At 40.1% G+C, this 18,009-nt stretch overlaps 1 protein-coding gene across 1 annotated transcript; it reads right to left on the reverse strand.

Annotated features, from left to right (window-relative positions):
* Positions 1-2,609: 2,609 nt before the first annotated feature.
* cabcoco1 (ciliary associated calcium binding coiled-coil 1) lies at positions 2,610-8,705 on the reverse strand (the record flags this gene model as incomplete). Its single annotated transcript, XM_079292640.1, has 4 exons — positions 2,610-2,734; positions 2,808-2,886; positions 6,616-6,760; positions 8,540-8,705. 4 exons carry the CDS (start codon positions 8,703-8,705, stop codon positions 2,654-2,656), a joined length of 471 nt encoding a protein of 156 aa, XP_079148766.1. The 3' UTR covers positions 2,610-2,653.
* Between the last annotated feature and the right edge of the window lie 9,304 nt (positions 8,706-18,009).

The raw sequence follows: 18,009 nt of genomic DNA on the forward strand, positions 1-18,009 counted from the left end.
AAATGACCCACCCTGAATAACAGTTTGATCTAGATTCAGTGGTGGCTGGTGGAAAATTCTCTAGGTAGGGCCATCCTATCAATTTCAACAAACATCCCAGTATGATTTAATGAAAACAAATTAAAGTATCTAACACGCATTACTACTTTGCAGTTAAATATTTAACATTTATTCCAACACGAAAAACAGCAGTAAATAACACTTATATAATATAATATAACATGTTCATTTATTGAGATGCCCCTATGGACCTTGTTATAGGAGGTAAAGATCAGGAGAAGTAAACATGAAGTGTAACTAGAAAATGCATTTCCTGCTGAAAATGCGTTGGAATGCTGAAAGCTGAAATGAATCTCAAAAACATTGCTGAAAATAGATATCCAATTTTTTTTTAATTGCAAAAAGCTGAATAATTCAAAAAGTTGAAAGATTACAAATATGAAGTTATATCACCCCTCTCCTGAAAGAGCTGAACATTTTGATATTCGAACAGTTTCTGTGGCTTAAAAGAATTCCAGCGGTAGTGATATTTATTGTAGTAGTAGTAGAAGTATTATTAGCAGTATAAATATTAGTAGCATTTGAATAAGTACTAGCTGTAGCAGTAGTGATATTTGTAGTAACAGTCGTAGTAGAAGTTGTTGTCGAAGTATTAGTAATTAGAAGAAGTAGTAGAAGTAGTACTATCAGTAGTCGTAGTAATAGCTGTAGTAGTGGTCGTAGTATTTTATATAACAGTAGTAGTAGTATAATAAGTAGTAGTAGTACTAGTAAAGTCAGTTTTTGAAGAAGCAGTAGCAGTCGTACTAATAGCTGTAGTAGTATTAGTACTGGTAGTAGCAGGAATAGCAGTATTAGCAGTTGTGGAAAAGTAATAATAGTAGTGGTAGTGGTAGTAATAGCAGTAGTGGTAGTAATAATATGTATGGTAGCAGTAATAGCAGTAGCAGTAGTAGTAATAGTAGCAACAGCAAAAGTTGAAGTAGTAGTAGTAGTAATACTAGAAATATTAGCAGTCGTAGTAGTTGTCGCAGTATTAGTAAGAGCATTAATTTTTTCAACAAAAAAGCCTAATTTTGAGTTTAATGTTTAAATACAGTTAATCCATGAGGCTTTTATTTTGAAAGGGTGGGGCTGGGTGGGGGAGGGAGGGGGAGAGGAGACATAATCATAATGTTTGACACACATAAACAGAGGTTATTAAATGACAGGCTTCATCACAAGCAGTTCAGTTAGAATTCACTCTCTGGGGCTTTTATTTTGAAATGGCGTGTGTGTGTGGGGGGGGGGTGGAGGAGGGGGGAAAGATCTCAAGATCCCTAAGACCTGAATGACTATGAGAGACACAGAGAGAGAGAGGGAGAGGAGAGGAGTGTATGTGTGCGTGTGTCTGTGAGTCTGTGTGTTTATCAACATCACTAATTGGCTCAATCGCAAACACCTGTGTGCCTGAAGCCATTTCATGGAGATAAAACAGGGAAACACCTCTCAAACAAATCATCAAAACTCCCATAACCGTAGCTCCTATTGCTCCGATATTAATAATTGAGGGGAAGAATGAGTTGAAGAACAGATCCTGTAAAAATTGTGTCTGTAGTGTAACAAATGTGGCTTAACTGGCGATCTAGAAATGGGGTACCGTGTTCTGTGGAAGATGTTTTTGAAGCAAAATTTAACATTGGTCTCTATGGAGCAGAAAGTTGGTTTTCCTCTCAATTAACGGCTTCTGTGTCAAATGTAGAAATCTGTGGGATTCTACAGTCATTTTTCTACGACAAGGACAATATTAGCTACTTCTACATCCAGAAATTATGCATGAAGAGTGAAGATTGTGGACAGATTTAAAGATTTAAGATTTAAGATTTAAAATATGATATAAATGCGTGGACGCACACGCAACAAGCTGCCTCACCTCCGTGCCCGTCAGCAACTCCTCTCTGGATTACTAATATTGAGGAATTAGTATTGCATGGAGACTGCTTCAACAGTTAAAAGTTCCTCATAGTAACTTTAAAATAAAAAATGTTTTGTGACTTTTCTTATAAATAATACTGTTAAATTTAAGTGAGTTCTCTTACGTTGGCCAGGGGTAGAATATGAGATGCTTTTACCACACGTACACACACACACACACACACACACACACACACACAAAGGGAAGCATAAGTCACTGTAAAATGTAGCATTAGTCATAATGGACAAAATGTTGTATGAAGCCATAATTATAGATATATATATATATATATATATATATATATATTTCAGAAGAGGGTTGTTTTATTATTTTTTCTTTGTAAACAGGAAGCCCATCTTTTGGGGAGAAAACAATGAACGGCACACCTTACCATACCCTCTGTGCTATTGTTATATACCACTTGACCCATACAAAGTCTGGATACTAGCCTAGTTCACAATGAATGATCAATTAATGTATCCATGTGAAGTGATCTGATGAGAGGGGTTGTGTGAAAGGTGGAGAAATAAAGCAACACTGAGGTGTGGACTGATTGTCTGCAGTCTGACGCCACAGAAAGACGCCACCCCACGGTAGACAACGAAGGAATCGCAAGTCTTGGCTTGCACTGATGCCATCCATCCATCCGCCCGTTCATCGCCACCTCTTCATTTCTCTGGATGCCAGGAGCAGAGCCACTTATTGAGAGTAGAGGTTAGTGGGAATGCCTTCCTCCAATGGAGTAAGAGCACCGTGGCAGGCGAACACCTCGACGGTCCTCTGGAAAACAGCTCGTTTAAAATATGATATAAATGCATATCGGCGTGGATGCACACGCAACAAGCTGCCTCACCTCCGTGCCCGTCAGTAACTCCTCTCTGGATGTGGTGAAGAGAAGCTCATAGAGTCTGTACTTCTGAAACAGACTGCAGCTGGCAGAATACACAGGGTCAGCTGTGTCAGTTGAATTATTAAAACACAGTAGATTCTAGAAGAGCACAGAGCTGGTTTACCGACAGCATCTTACTTAAATTATACAATACAACCGTACCATTTCAAGTATTTTCTTTTGTAGTCAATGTGATAGTCATCCTAAATCCATGCTCAATTATATTCATACATATAATGGACATAAAAGATAGTGACCTTCTGGGTTTGTGGTGGTGGAAAGTAACGAAGTGCATTTACTGTACTCAAGTATTGTATTTAAATACATGTTTAGGTACTTTACATGAATATTTCCCCTTTCTGCCAATGTATATGTTATATTCCGCTATTTATTTAATAGCTGCAGCTACTAGACATTGCACATTATTACAATATAGTTTTACATACAGTACAAAGCATATGATCAGCTGCTAAAATATGATGCATTGTTCTAGATCAGGGATTCCCAAAGTGGGGTACGTGGGGTAAAACTGTCAGGTGGGACATCTGAAGCTATCAGTCGTAAAAGAGGAGAGGGACAGAGAGAGAGAGAGGAATCGGAGGCGAGGGGAACGGAGAGGTGCGTTGGGGAGAGACCGGGAGAAGAAATCGAGCCAGAGTCAGAGGAAGATGAGACGGAGGAAGGAGGAAGGGATAGCACAGACAAATCGGGAGCACATCGGCCCATCGCGGAGTCAAGGTGAAAAAAGAGGAAACGAGGGGGAGCATCAGACTGGGAAAAAAAGAGGAAATATGATGAAAAGTATCTGTGTCTGGGCTTCACTTGGATTGGCAACGCAGATTCCCCAAAGCCACAGTGCGTGGTGTGCAGTGAGGTTCTGGCTAACAGTCTGAAGCTCTTATTTACGTCGCCACCTGAACACCAAGCATGCCAGTGCAAGTCAAAAGCCCCTTACATTGTTTATATCCAAATTGGAGGAGTTACAAAACAGCCAAAAACAACTGGAGTCTCATTCATGTGTTGGGTCTATAAATGACGCACTACGGGCTTCATATCTGGTTACAGAATAGCGAGAAAGGGGCTACCGCACACGATCACTGAAGACGTGAGCTCGCCAGCTGCCAGAGAGATGGTGGAATGTATGATTGGGGAGAAAGAAGCAAAAAAGTTGGACATGATCCCGGTGTCCAACAACACTGTGTCGCGCCGCATCGATGCTTTGTCCGAAGACATCCTGGCTACATTAGTCGCTCATTAATTGTAAATTAAATGTGATAATCTGCCTCTGAGCCTGTGCGTGTGTGCTCGCATCCGTATTGCTCTTTAAAAGTGACGCCTTGTGTAACTGAAAGTTATTGAAACTTTGTTGCAGTGTTTCAGGGCGTTTTCACACCTTCAGTTCGTTTGCTTTGTTGCAGTTGCTCCTTTGTTCGGTTTGTGTTCACACTGCAACATTTAACAGCGGACTAAATCTTGTAAACAAACGCCACGCGCGAGCAAACTGTTCTCTCATTGGTCCGATTCTTATGCGGCTATGAAGGCTCTGTTGCTTCTTTTTTTTTTTTTTTATTAAGGGGGGGGGGGGGGTGCGCGAACCCGGTCGGGATGTAGAAGGGGGTGCGCGGCCTAAAAAGTTTGGGAACCGCTGCTCTAGGGGGTGCGCGAGAGGAAAAGTGTAATGGCGGTGCAGTCCTGTCTCCTAAAAATTACGTTCCCCCAAAACTAAAATGCATTCTCAATTACGTTTTACCACAAACGTATTTTCTCCCTGATTACGTTTGTGTTTGACGTACAAATACGCTTCTCATCAACATATCTTTGCCATACTCTAGTCTTTATTATTTTTCTGTGATCTGCCTCGCCTCTACCCCGCCACCCACGAGTTATTGACCCGCGGCCTGTTCCGAGGGCTGACAGACCTGACGATCGGGTGCCTCGCGGCGGGGGCGGCTGGAGACCTCGCGTCCCAGCGCCAACGAGTGAGCGCCCGCCACTCGGAACCATAAAACCAAGTCCCGGATTTCACCCGGGGGACATTCTGGAGGTATTGTGACCGGGTGATGTGCCTCGTTGCTGGGGAGGTATGAGCCGAGAGTGGCGGGGTGCTATGGAGGTATATATTACAACTCGGTGTTGTTCCCGTGCGTGGATGAGCGCATTTCTGCGGAAGACAGGCGGCGTGGTGTGGTAGTATTCTGAGCGCGTAATAGGGAGAAGGAGAGGCGGTGGTGGAGAGGGAAAAATGTTAAAGAGATGGTGGAATGTATGATTGGAGAGAGAGAAGCGAAAAAGTTGGACGTGATCCCGGTGTCCAACAACACTGTCGCGCGCATCGATGCTTTGTCCGAAGACATCCTGGCTACATTGGTCGGTCGCGTGAAGAAGAGTGAGTTTTACTCTCTGCAAGTAGACGAGCCTACAGATGTGGCCAATCTGGCCAATCGTCCGTTACCTTCGTAACGTTACGTCCGTTACCTTTTCGAAGGCACGGTGCAGGAAGAGTTTTTGTGTTTTTTATCTTGTAAACAAACGCCACGCGCGAGCAAACTGTTCTCTCATTCGTCTGATTTTTATGCGGCTCTGTTGCTTTTTTTTTTTTAAGGTGTGTGTGTGTGTGGGGGGGGGGGGGGTGCGTGAACCCGGTCGGGATGTAGAAGGGGGTGCGTGGCCTAAAAAGTTTGGGAACCGCTGTTCTAGATGTAACTATCCCGTACAACCACATATAAAGTACAAACGAGCCACCCAGCTTTGACATTGAAATGCTGCTTTCATGGACTTTGCACTTCCGGTTCCATCCTCTCAAAGTCAATGTGTTTTGTGAGTGGGTTTTTGGTTAGAAGCCTGATATAAGGTCTGTGGTTGACACAAGCTGAAGAGGTTTTAAAGTTTAGTTCTGCGACATAAAATAGGACAGTAAACATCCCACTCTTGAATTTTTAAGCTTTTAAGTGTCTTAAAAAAGCCGGATGCTAACAAGTGGCTAATGTATGACTCAGTTTGACGATAACAAATACTCAGATGAAACATATTGTGCAATTCATCACAGACTACTTCCAACCTTTAACAAGGACATTTGTTTTGCTGACTCATTTAAGTTTAATTGATTTCAATAGTAAAGAAAGGACATGGGTTGTCTCTTGGTCTGGATCATATTCTGTGTTGTCTTCATCATGACTTCATCCTCTTCACTGTCAGTTTCCTGGCCTCTCCCCTCCACACCAGTAGATATGATCAAGAGCCTCACATACAGTAGTACATGGTTTGGCCATTGTGCTGCCACAGAATGAACTGAGGCAAGGCCTCAAAAAAGCTTTAAATAGCAGAGCAGAGTTGCAAGAACGGTTCCAAATATTTTAGAAAACAATGTTGTAATTGTTTGTGAGGATTATAGGTGAGAATGGGCAAAGTCATGGAACCTTATGAAATTTGTCTATCAGCTCCTTGTACTGTATGCCACCTGTGTGTTAAAAGGAAGGCCAATTTGAGGGGGGAGCCCAGGAAAGCAGTGACCTGCTGGACCTCTTTTCAGCACCACCTAACAGTGTGGAGCTAATGATTGGGCCATTAAGGGGAACAAATGGGACCTTTGATGTGTGCCACTGGATGGACACATTTTTATACCAGCCCATAAAACTCGTGCTGGTCCCACATGGACGTGTTGGGATTTATATGCATTTGTAAACCTCTCAGGTGTGTCTCAACGAGTCAGACACACAGCATGAAAAAAATCCTTTACCTGTGAATACAAGAGCATTTAAAGGATTCTTCTGACCTGTTTCTGATGTAACTTATGAGCGCCATGGCTTCTTCTTCGTCAAGAAGTGGAGTGGTGTCTTCCTCTGAAGTCCGGCACTGGCTAGCAGCACCTAGGGCCTTAGCAAACTCCATCAAGTTCTCCACTAAAGGCAACCGTTTCTCTGGAATATGACGATAAAACACAGATTACTGCAGGGATTCTGACATATTTGATAGGATATGTAGTTATGGAACACACTCACAAAACTGCCTTTTCTGCATTGTAGCGACGCAAGGTAAATTTAAATGTATCAAACTGTCTCATCTTACATTCATCGAAATTAATAAAGGAACACCTGCACAATCCGGTGAAATCTAGCACAATATTCCAGGATTCATGTGCCCTGAAAGAGCTCAGCTGTGAAACTTGTAACATTCTGTTGACCATTGGATCTGAGAGCTGACAATTTAACACAATGGTCATTTTAGGCTTTAATTAGTTGCGGTTTTGTAGGTGTATGTACTTAATAGGCTGGTAACTCTGTATGTCCAAAATCACTCCCCTTTTGTTCTACAGTAAACTCAGACTGTAGGAAGTGGATGTAACCTCCATGATGTCACCAATTACTTTGTGGACTACGGTTTTCAAGCCTCGACATCTTGTTTTTTCAAACAAAAGTGACACGGGAGGGTGGAGCAACCCGAACACTGAACAAAACATTTTTAGGCAACCAACATGTTTCAGTTAACTTCCATGAACTAAGAACACACAGTGAAGATGAAAATACGGACAACTCCCAGACCAGACAACACTGTCGTAGCGACCTGTCAATCACAGTAGCCCCACCCTAAAGCATACCTTGCTTCATGGTCTATTTCACTATAAATGGACCATCATTTACTAGATGAACATCATGCTGTATTGAGGAAATATAATAATTTTCTCATAGACTTCTATACAATCGAACTTCTTCTCAAGTTGCCCGCCGATGGCCATCAGAAAGAATGCAAGTTTGCGCATTGGCTTCACTTTTCAGAGCCAGAAGTTTCCGCCTGAGCGGCAACATAAATACTGTCCAACATTTTATTTGAGTGTCCAAATCCTATGTGTAAATATTTCCACTATATAGTGCCCTTAACAATTTTAAAGTATTCCATGGCCTTTATACTTTCTGAAAATAATCCCAAAATGATATGCTTCATGTTTTATAAATAAGAAAATTAGTGTTGCACGACTCTGCGCCTGTCAGTTATGACCAAAATGATGATTAGAAAGTGTCTGAAATCTCAGTTTACTGCTCACTATTGGTTAAATTGTAGTGAATGAGTGGGCAAGAGAGTGATTTGATGTAGAATAAATTCAGCTAAAACATGCAAAACCACCAGTGTGGTCATTTAATGTGTAATCTTACTTAACCTGATTCCATGAAGCATGTACTTGGGAGAGTAACTGACTATTTTGAGTACATTCTGGATAGTTACTTCCATGGAGGTGTTGTAATTACAACTATGAAGTCTACCTCTCCGTCTGAATAAGTAAATACTGTCGGCAATGTATCTGGTAAGGAAATACAACTTTATTTAAATGACACTTGTCAAAACCAGGGTTATAAAGTGCGTCACAGTCACAAAAGAAACTATGACAATAATTAAAAAAATAGATAACAAGATAAGATAAGATGAGATACTTAATTGTCCCGAAGGAAATTTGTCTTGGACACATACAGTATCTGCTGTTAAAATACAAAAATAGCATATATACTGTGCATACATACACAGACTGTCGCCAGTCCACATGCACGCACACACAGTACCTACAGTACATGCACAGACATGCATATACAAGTAGTAATCAAGCGGCAGACTTTTGAACTGACTGTAAAGCTGCAAAAATATTCTGGACTCTGGTAAAGAAGGACTGAAGTACCGTCCGCCTGGGATTTTTCTATGTGTCCTCCCACCTCTTATGTTATCCAGCAGCATGTGCAGTACAGCCATGGTGAAGGAGGTCTGTTTGGAGGTGAAATTGGCCTCTTTTGCCCACCAGAAACCACAGACGTAGTAATCCAGCAGGGCAGCTTCCTTCATACAGACGTGATGGTTCCCGAAACCCAGAATCTCTGTCATTTCACTACAGACGACAGAGAGCACATCTGGATAAATACTATTTCAGTGCAGCAGCAATGCATGGAAATACAGTCACATAAATGCTGATGAAACATGTGGGCCATACCAACCCTTGAGGATACTGAGATTACGTCCTCAGGATGTTTTTTTTTTTCGTCTTATTTTTGGGGGAATTTGTGGGTTTTAGAAGACTAAGGAATCCTTGTCGTTCTACAATAAAAAGTACACAGTGTGGATATTTTAAATACTCATGATTCATGACTCATTTCAGATCAGAATTGAATTCCTGGCAGTGTGGGGAAGGCCTTGCGACACCATTTAGACCAGGCATGGGCAAACTACGGCCCGCCACGTCATTTTATGTGGCCTGCGAATCCGCCAGCAAAAAAAAGAAAAAGATTTTTATTGTTTTTTTACAAAAATTAAAAGTTAGATGTGAAAATAAAAATATCCCCATGGTCGAAATTATGAGATAGAAAGTCGAAGTGATGAGATAGCATGTTGTCTGTGTGCCGACATTAAAACTATCACAATAGGTGGACAGGAGATGCAACAACCCATAAAGAGGATTTCCAACAAGTGATCGTGCCTTTCTCAACATGTGTACTTCTCTGTACTTGTAAACTCGTGGACTTGTGAAATGTCATCAGTCTCAGCCCAAGTACTGTTCCAATTCAAAGTTCACATCGAGCCAAGCACAGTCCTAATGCCCGGATGTGGCTCGCTCCGCCCATTTTACCGGGGATGCATCGGAGGTGACTTGTCTGTACTTGGGACAGCCAAATATCCCAGAATGCATTTTGCACTAGCAACAGGAAACAATGGCAGAGGAGAAATCACACAACTGGAAGTTGAAACTTTCGAAATACTACTATTGTTAAGTCACAGAAAGTAATTTTAGGATGTTTTGAAGCGAGAAGTTAGTTGTTTAAGCACCAAATCTGTGGTCGGTTTGTCAAGATTCAGCCGATTTAAAAAATCTGCTCTGACGATTTCGGAGATGTGAGGTGTTGCTAGCAGGATCTAATCCACATACATACATTTATTTATTTATTTATATATATACATATATATATATATATATATATATATATATATATATATATATATATATATGTATACATATATATATATATATATATGTATACATATAAATATATACATATAAATAATTGTATGTATGTAAATAATAATAATATAACATTTTTGATTTTAAACGAAAACAGCAGAATTGTCATATTTACTTTGATTGTAAAAATACTTTACAGAAAAAAACCGATTAAACTCATGAGACCAGCTGAGGTAGTGATGTCTATAAGTAAGTTGCTGTTCCAATTGTCTGTAGGGCTGCAACAACGAATTGATAAAATCGATTATTAAAAGAGTTGGCAACGAATTTCATTATCGATTCGTTGTGTCGCGCGATTATTCTCAATAAGTCAATAAGTCGCGGCGATGTTTGAGTATAAAAAAAAAAAGTTGAGTTGAGCCAGTCGCCCCCGCAGGTCTCGCCGGGGGCTATTTGTGTTCATTCGCACTGGACATGCCGGAGAGGGGGCGTGGCTTATCGCCCTGAAAGCCGTTCAACTGTCCTCCATTAACCATGGAAAAAATAACCTCTATTTCTGCTTAGTACGTGTTGTGGAAGTCACAGATATCCCGGGAAACTAAACTAAATATGTTAGGAGTAGTTACATTTACACCGTCTTACATTTACAACCGGCCCTTTGAGGGCGACCGTGATGCTGATGTGGCCCCAGAGTGAAAATGAGTTTGACACCCCTGATTTATGCAATAAAAAAATACCGTGTAAGATCCCAGTTAACTGATGAACACCTCAGATCTGTTCTGAGAATTGCCACAACCAAACTGACACACTGGTGGAGGGGGGAAAGCATTCCAACAATAAAGAAACAGGATAACAATAGTTGGAATGCTTAACAGCATTCCAACAATAAAAGCCCCAGAGAGTGAATTCTAACTGAACTGCTTGTGATGAAGCCTGTCATTTAATAACCTCTGTTTATGTGTGTCAAACATGATGATTGTCTCCTCTCCCTCTCCCTCCCCCACCCAGTCCCGCCCTTTCAAAATAAAAGCCTCATGGATTGACTGTATTTAAACATTTAGCTCAAAATTAGGCTTTTTTGTTGAAATAATGAATGCTCTTACTAATACTGCAACAACTACTACTACTGCTAATATTTCTAGTATTACTACTACAACTACTACTACTACTACTACTTCAACTTTTGCTTACTTCAACTTTTGCTGTTGCTACTATTACTACTACTGCTACTGCTATTACTACCACTACCACTACTATTATTACTTATACCACAACTGCTAATACTGCTATTCCTGCTACTACCAGTACTAATACTACTACAGCTACTAGTACTACTACTACTGCTACTTCAAAAACTGACTTTACTATTACTACTACTTATTCTACTACTACTGTTATATTAAATACTACGACCACTACTACGACTACTGATACTACTACTTCTACTACTTCTTCTAATTACTAATACTTCTACTACTACTACAAATATCACTACTGCTACAACTAGTACTTATTCAAATGCTACTAATACTTATACTGCTAATAATACTTCTACTACAACTTCTACTACTACTACAACAAATACCACTACCGCTGGAATTATTTTAAGCTACAGAAACCGTTCGAATATCAAAATGTTCAGCTCTTTCAGGAGAGGGGTGATATAACTTCATATTTGTAATCTTTCAACTTTTTGAATTATTAAGCTTTTTGCAATTTTTTTTAAATTGCATATCTATTTTCAGCAATGTTTTTGAGATTCATTTCAGCTTTCAGCATTCCAACGCATTTTCAGCAGGAAATGCATTTTCTAGTTTATATTAGTTTACACAAACACTCCATTCATCTGCTACTGGCCCGACCCGTCTGTCAAATTTTAAAACTCAATGTGGCCCCCGAGCCAAAAAGTTTGCCCACCCGTGATTTAGACCTTTGTGTTGGGAAATAAAACGTTGTAGTTAAATAGTTAAACTGAAACAAAAGCAAACATTAAAAAAATAAACTTGCATGGTTGATAAAAAATGACTTGTCAACTGGAACACAGTATCAACAGGCATGCTGTAGGTTTGTGAATTCATAATGCATTCAGCTTTATTTTTAAATAGCTATGTAATGAAGACTTAACAACACAGAGCGTGTTAACACTGGGTTTCATGACTGCAGACGTTTTTTCACAAACCACCGTAACAACTAACCATCAACCACCAATACTCCTTAGTTACACTCTGATCGAACTAAAGCCATTCCTTTAAACATTGTGGACGACACGGACGGTGGCAGCCATTGTGTGTGCTTCCCCTTAGCCCGGCCTTAACATGTAGCCAGTCAACGCTACGTTTAGCTACTGCAGCTAGCTCGCGAGACAGGAACTTGAGGCGGACGCTACTTACAGCTGAAGCTCGTCCCTGGTGTTTGACAGCAGCGTTTCGACTCGTCGGTGTGGCGCCGCTTCCCACCGGAGGAAACCCGTTTCCTGTTTCTTACGAGAGGTTAAAAACAAAACATGATGTAGTTATGTCACAATAAGCGAACGCAAGATACGGGACGGTCCGTTATTACCTGTAGCTTGTTGTCCCTTACTTCGGGTTGCTCTTTCTTTTCACGACGTGTCGCTCCCGCGGACATGTTGCCAGTGAGGTTGGCGCTCTAGTCGTTTCCATGGCAGCACACCATCAACTCGTCAAACTGCCGGTCCAGGCTGGTCCCGGATGGTGACGTCACACAACAGCCTACCTGTGTCAAGGTACAGTTTTATTTATTTTTTCAATCGACAGCATGTTTTTACTGGAGCCCATATGTGTGTATTTGTCATTAGGACTAGATATAACTTTTAGGCAGGTTAACGTGTGATCAATTGTCTGTTCATCTGTATCAACATTATCTGTTTTACAACTTGTATCCCATTTTTGGTAGACTATACTTAATTACACAAATTTGGCTTTTGTTGATTTGTATGAATAAATCATACTGTCATTTAAACATGTATTCATATCACTGACATATGTATGCTTTAATTGTGAAAGTATATATTTTTGCCAGTCTGAACTCAAGGTACAGTTGATCAGGCTGATGTAGTTCTATGAGATATCTGGTAGTGTCTCAGTGTGTAGCCATTCAGTTCATGTGATCTTTGAATGCCTGTTAGAAACTCTGTGTAGGGATGCTTCTTCCGAGTCATTCTTTTCTAATTTTTCCTTTTATATTACTGTTTGCCAGCAGGTCATTTCCCTTGTTCCCTTCTAAATCAGCCTTTATGAAGGGTTTTGATTTCATGGCTTACAAATGCTTGTGTCTCTCACTTTTTAATAAGTCGTCATGTCTGCAGTTAGAAAGGCAGTCCCTAATGAAGGGTCTTGAGTTTCTCAGTTTCTAATACATCAAACAATAATGATAATAATAACAATAATACAAATGATAATGAAAATATATCACTAGTAAAGAATTCTTAAAGGAATCCATTGATTAGGCAGTTGTTAATATATTTTATATTAATTGATTTTGTTCTTGCACCCTGCAGCCCTTTCTCAGAAAGTAAGTGGCCTTCCTGATGAATTAAAGAGCTGTCTGATTATGATGAGCCAAAATATAAATATTATATAATCAGCCACGTGGTGGTGCTATCACATCAAAAATCACTTTCAAGTCTATTAAACAGCAGACAAACAAACCAACAGGACCAATACGTGTTCTTTATGTGGCTGTATGCGAAATAAACATGTGTGAGCGTCATATACAATGATTACAGTTTAAAGTGTATCTTATACAGCTGATAGAAAGAGTCAGTGTGACTCTGTGACAGTTGCTCTATCAGGCCTAATACTTCTTATGTACAGTCTATGGCCCAATACAGGTGGCAGACGTATGGTTGGAAAATGTATCATATTGGTAACGATCATTTTCCAGAAAAAAGAAAATCAAAAACAGGCGTAAGGTGAGTCTTTTTGAATTATAATTGGAGAATAATATTTAAGTATCGACACAATTCTGCATAAGTCAGAGATTTGGTAATATAGCCTCATTACAAAGATAAAGATATATATTTATATTTCATGTTACAATCAACACTTGAAATGATGAAGGCACCTGCAAATAACAAGGACACAATGTACACCATACTTTGGTGTTTCATTTTTACCTCTTTACTTAAGATTTTATTCAACTTAATTTTCTTTCTTTTTACAAAATGTATCAAAAACTGGCAACAAGGACGACCTTGGGTAGGAAATAATGACAATAAATATGAAACTAAATTACCCTCTAAACTAAAAACAATCTGGTTTGAATTGACATCAAAGACTATTACGAAGCTTGTTTGAAAGATATTTAATGTCAGCTAAAGCGGATCTATTAAGGGAACCATAAAGTGCTTTGGATGGACGGGAAAAAACAAGCTATTTTACGAGGAAACATATTTTTTTCATAGATCCATATATAATTATATATCTCACAACAAAAAGATTCGTTACCAGAGCTTCCACAACCTCCAGCTGTTTGACTGTCAGAAGGAAACGTCACACCCTCCTCCGCCTCGAGTGCCGCCTGCACTTTATTTAAACCGGGTCTCCCCGCCCCTGCTCGCTACGCAACATGCGGCACATCGTTACAGACAAACCGAGCGCAGCCACTATCTTCGCTGAGCTGAGTCGAAGAGGGACCGGATTCACCGCTCAGCTGAGAGGAGAGGACGCCGCCGTAGGTAACTCAGCCCTTCGCTTTTTCATTAAACATCGTTGCTATATGCGCATGCGTTATTTGTTGTTCCATTAACGGATCTGCAGAAAGAAGGGACAAAAACGGAATTATTGTCTAATCAAGATCACAGTGAGTGCGCAAACTCACAGTCTACACCAAATAAATAAAAAGCATATAGACTATGGGACAAACTGTGGACCATGACACTTCCATCCCTTCCCTGTCGTCACCATTAAAATATAACGCGTCACTTTAAAATATAGTCTCGGTGTACCCAGAACGTGATCGATCATCTTCCCCGACCGCCCACACTCCTGTGTCAATCAGCCGGAAGTGTTCTAACCGCACAGATGGCAGATGAATCCTCTGCTTCTTTCCCCGATTCAGTGCTGCCGTTCCCGGAGCCGCCGAGCTGGAGGAGGAACGCCTGCCCGCTGGACGAACTCCTGTGATCGGACCGTCCTCTGCTGCTTGAATCAAAATCCTCTCATGGAGCCGGTGCGCAGGGTAGAGAGGATTGGCCGGGCAGGGGCCTCCAAGAGAGACCAGAGCTTCACAACTCAATTGTAACTCCACTAAAGCTAATGGTAAGATGCTTTTTATTCATTATGGTATCAGACCTAATGGTTGGCCTTCATTAATCATGAGGCTTCTGCTTATGGCTGCCAATCTATGAGTGTACTAGTAACTGATGACATTTTACAGAAAACGCATCTTATCCAAATGAAGAGGAAACTTGACTCCCGGTGTGGTACTATACAGGTTTAAAGACTGATTCAGATCCAGAGATAGGTTTGTTAAGTTTCGATGGAGTATAGGCAGAAAAAAAACATACCTACTTGTATTGGCCAAGTATGTATGCACATATTTTTTTCTTAAACTCTCTCACACATAAATAGTAATAACAGCTAGGAACAAGGACAGTAAAGCTGCACAGATAAAGGTAAATAACAGACAGGACTTTTATGTACTCAAGTAGTGAGAAAACGAATGTTTATAGGAATATAATATAAAAAAAGATAAATCACCAACAATTAAGTATAAAATAATATGTCTGTAAGTTGCAAACTATGCAAATAGTGCAGAGAAATAAATACTGAACAGATGTATGATTATGTACAATATGTACATGTAAAAATGTTTTTATCCTTTTATCCACGCACTCTCCCATCATGCATTAGTAATGGAAATACTAACAGCAGTGGCAAATCTGCAAAATGTCACTGGGAAAGAGGGCAAATGGACGTTTTTTGTTTGTTTTTAACCCATGTACTCTGCTCATTGAGACTGCCTGCTGTTTGATCAGGGTGGCAACCTGCTTGCAAAGCTGCATGTTAGGAACGGAAGGTCTTCAAGCAGGGCCGGATGAACCCACAAGGGGGACCTGAGGCAAAAAATGAGCTACGGGCCCCTGCTACCCTCCCTGTCTCTCCAAACTTCTGTCTATTAGTTATTAATGTGGTTGTTGTTGTGGTGGTTGTAGTAAGCCAGTTTCTGGTGTTCGAGCCAAACCACCATGATGTTGACAAGATAAGTTTTTAGTGAAATATCTCAACGATTATAGAATTAATTGTTATGCAATTTGGTTCAGACATTCATGTATTTGACTGTACAGACTTGTTGGGACTTCTCTGAATTTGTCTACGCGGGCCACTAGGCTACAAGTGGTACTGTTGTGATCTTCTGTCCATGTGTGGAATGCTTCCTCCAAGCAGACTCGTCCGTGGTGTCATGCAGCGGTCCGGGTACGCATCCATGTGGTTTCGAGTTTCGTATTAGTCTGGGGCTCCCTGGTCAGTAGCTGGGCCTGGTTAGCCATCCAGCCTTATCTTCTCAGGTCCACTCGGCTCGTACCAACCAGTGTTGATGTTCTCCCTCTGTTTGGGTCATTCTCAATTAGGGTCTATTTATTCTTGTTTCCCTTTTGGATTGGGTGCTTTTACACCTGGAAAATCCAGTTATGTATGTTGCGTTCTGGTAGGATTTCCACTAAGCCACTGTGGATCAAGTCCGATGAAGACCACTTGTTAGGAAGCAGAGAAATAGCAGAAATACATAGTGGTGTTTTTGACTGCTGTTATAGCTCGATTCAAAACAAAATCAGGCTTTAGACTAGACCAGGGGTCTCAAACTCATTCTCTCTCCGGGCCACATCAGCATCATGGTTGTAAATGTAAGACGGTGTAAATGTAACTACTCGTAACATATTGGTAAATAACTGTCTCTGCATTTGATTATTGTTTATTCAAGTGTAAAAATATTGTACATGCAGTTATATAAATGTAAACATATATTTAAGCACATTTCTGTTATTATAACTTAAACTTTTAATTTAGGGTTAAGAAACCCACATTACTCTATCAAAGATCAAACTATTAAAGAAAATATCAAAGACAACTAGAAAATGCATTTCCTGATGCGTTGGAATGCTGAAAGCTGAAATGAATCTCAAAAACATTGCTGAAAATAGATATCCAATTTAAAAAAAATTGCAAAAAGCTGAATAATTCAAAAAGTTGAAAGATTACAAATATGAAGTTATATCACCCCTCTCCTGAAAGAGCTGAACATTTTGATATTCGAACGGTTTCTGTAGCTTAAAAGAATTCCAGCAGTAGTGATATTTGTTGTAGTAGTAGTAGAAGTATTATTCGCAGTATAAGTATGAGTAGAATTTGAATAAGTACTAGTTGTAGCAGTAGTGATATTTGTAGTAGCAGTAGTAGTAGAAGTTGTCGTCGAAGTATTTGTAATTAGAAGAAGTAGTAGGAGTAGTAGTATCAGCAGTCGTACTAATAGCTGTAGTAGTATTAGTACTGGTTATTAGTACTGGTAGTAGCAGGAATAGCAGTATTAGCAGTTGTGGTATCAGTAATAATAGTAGTGGTAGTGGTAGTAATAGCAGTAGTGGTAGTAATAATATTTATGGTAGCAGTAATAGCAGTAGTAGTAATAGTAGCAACAGCAAAAGTTGTAGTAGTAGTGGTAATACTAGAAATATTAGCAGTAGTAGTAGTTGTCGCAGTATTAGTAAGAGCATTCATTATTTCAACAAAAAAGCCTAATTTTGAGCGAAACGTTTAAATACAGTTAATCCATGAGGCTTTTATTTTGAAAGGGTGGGACTGGGTGGGGGAGGGAGGGGGAGAGGAGACATAATCATCATGTTTGACACATAAACAGAGGTTATTAAATGACAGGCTTCATCACAAGCAGTTCAGTTAGAATTCACTCTCTGGGGCTTTTATTTTGAAATGGGGTGTGGGGTGTGGGGGAGAAGGGGAGAGGAGACAGAATCATAATGTTAAATAAACACAAACCGGTTATTAAATGACAGGCTCATCACAAGCATTTCAGTTAGGATTCATTCTGTGGGGCTTTTATTTTAAAATGGCATGTGTGTGTTGGAGGGGTGAAAGACCTCTAAAGATCCAAAAGTTGCTAAAAGCTTAATAATTCAAAAAGTTTAAAGGTTAGAAATAGAAAAAGTCATAGCAGAGATGAGCTGAAGGAGCTGAACATTTTGATAGTTGAACAGTTTCT

This window comes from Melanostigma gelatinosum (genome assembly GCF_949748355.1).
Source record: "Melanostigma gelatinosum genome assembly, chromosome: 21".
In the NCBI taxonomy this organism is placed as follows: domain Eukaryota; kingdom Metazoa; phylum Chordata; class Actinopteri; order Perciformes; family Zoarcidae; genus Melanostigma; species Melanostigma gelatinosum.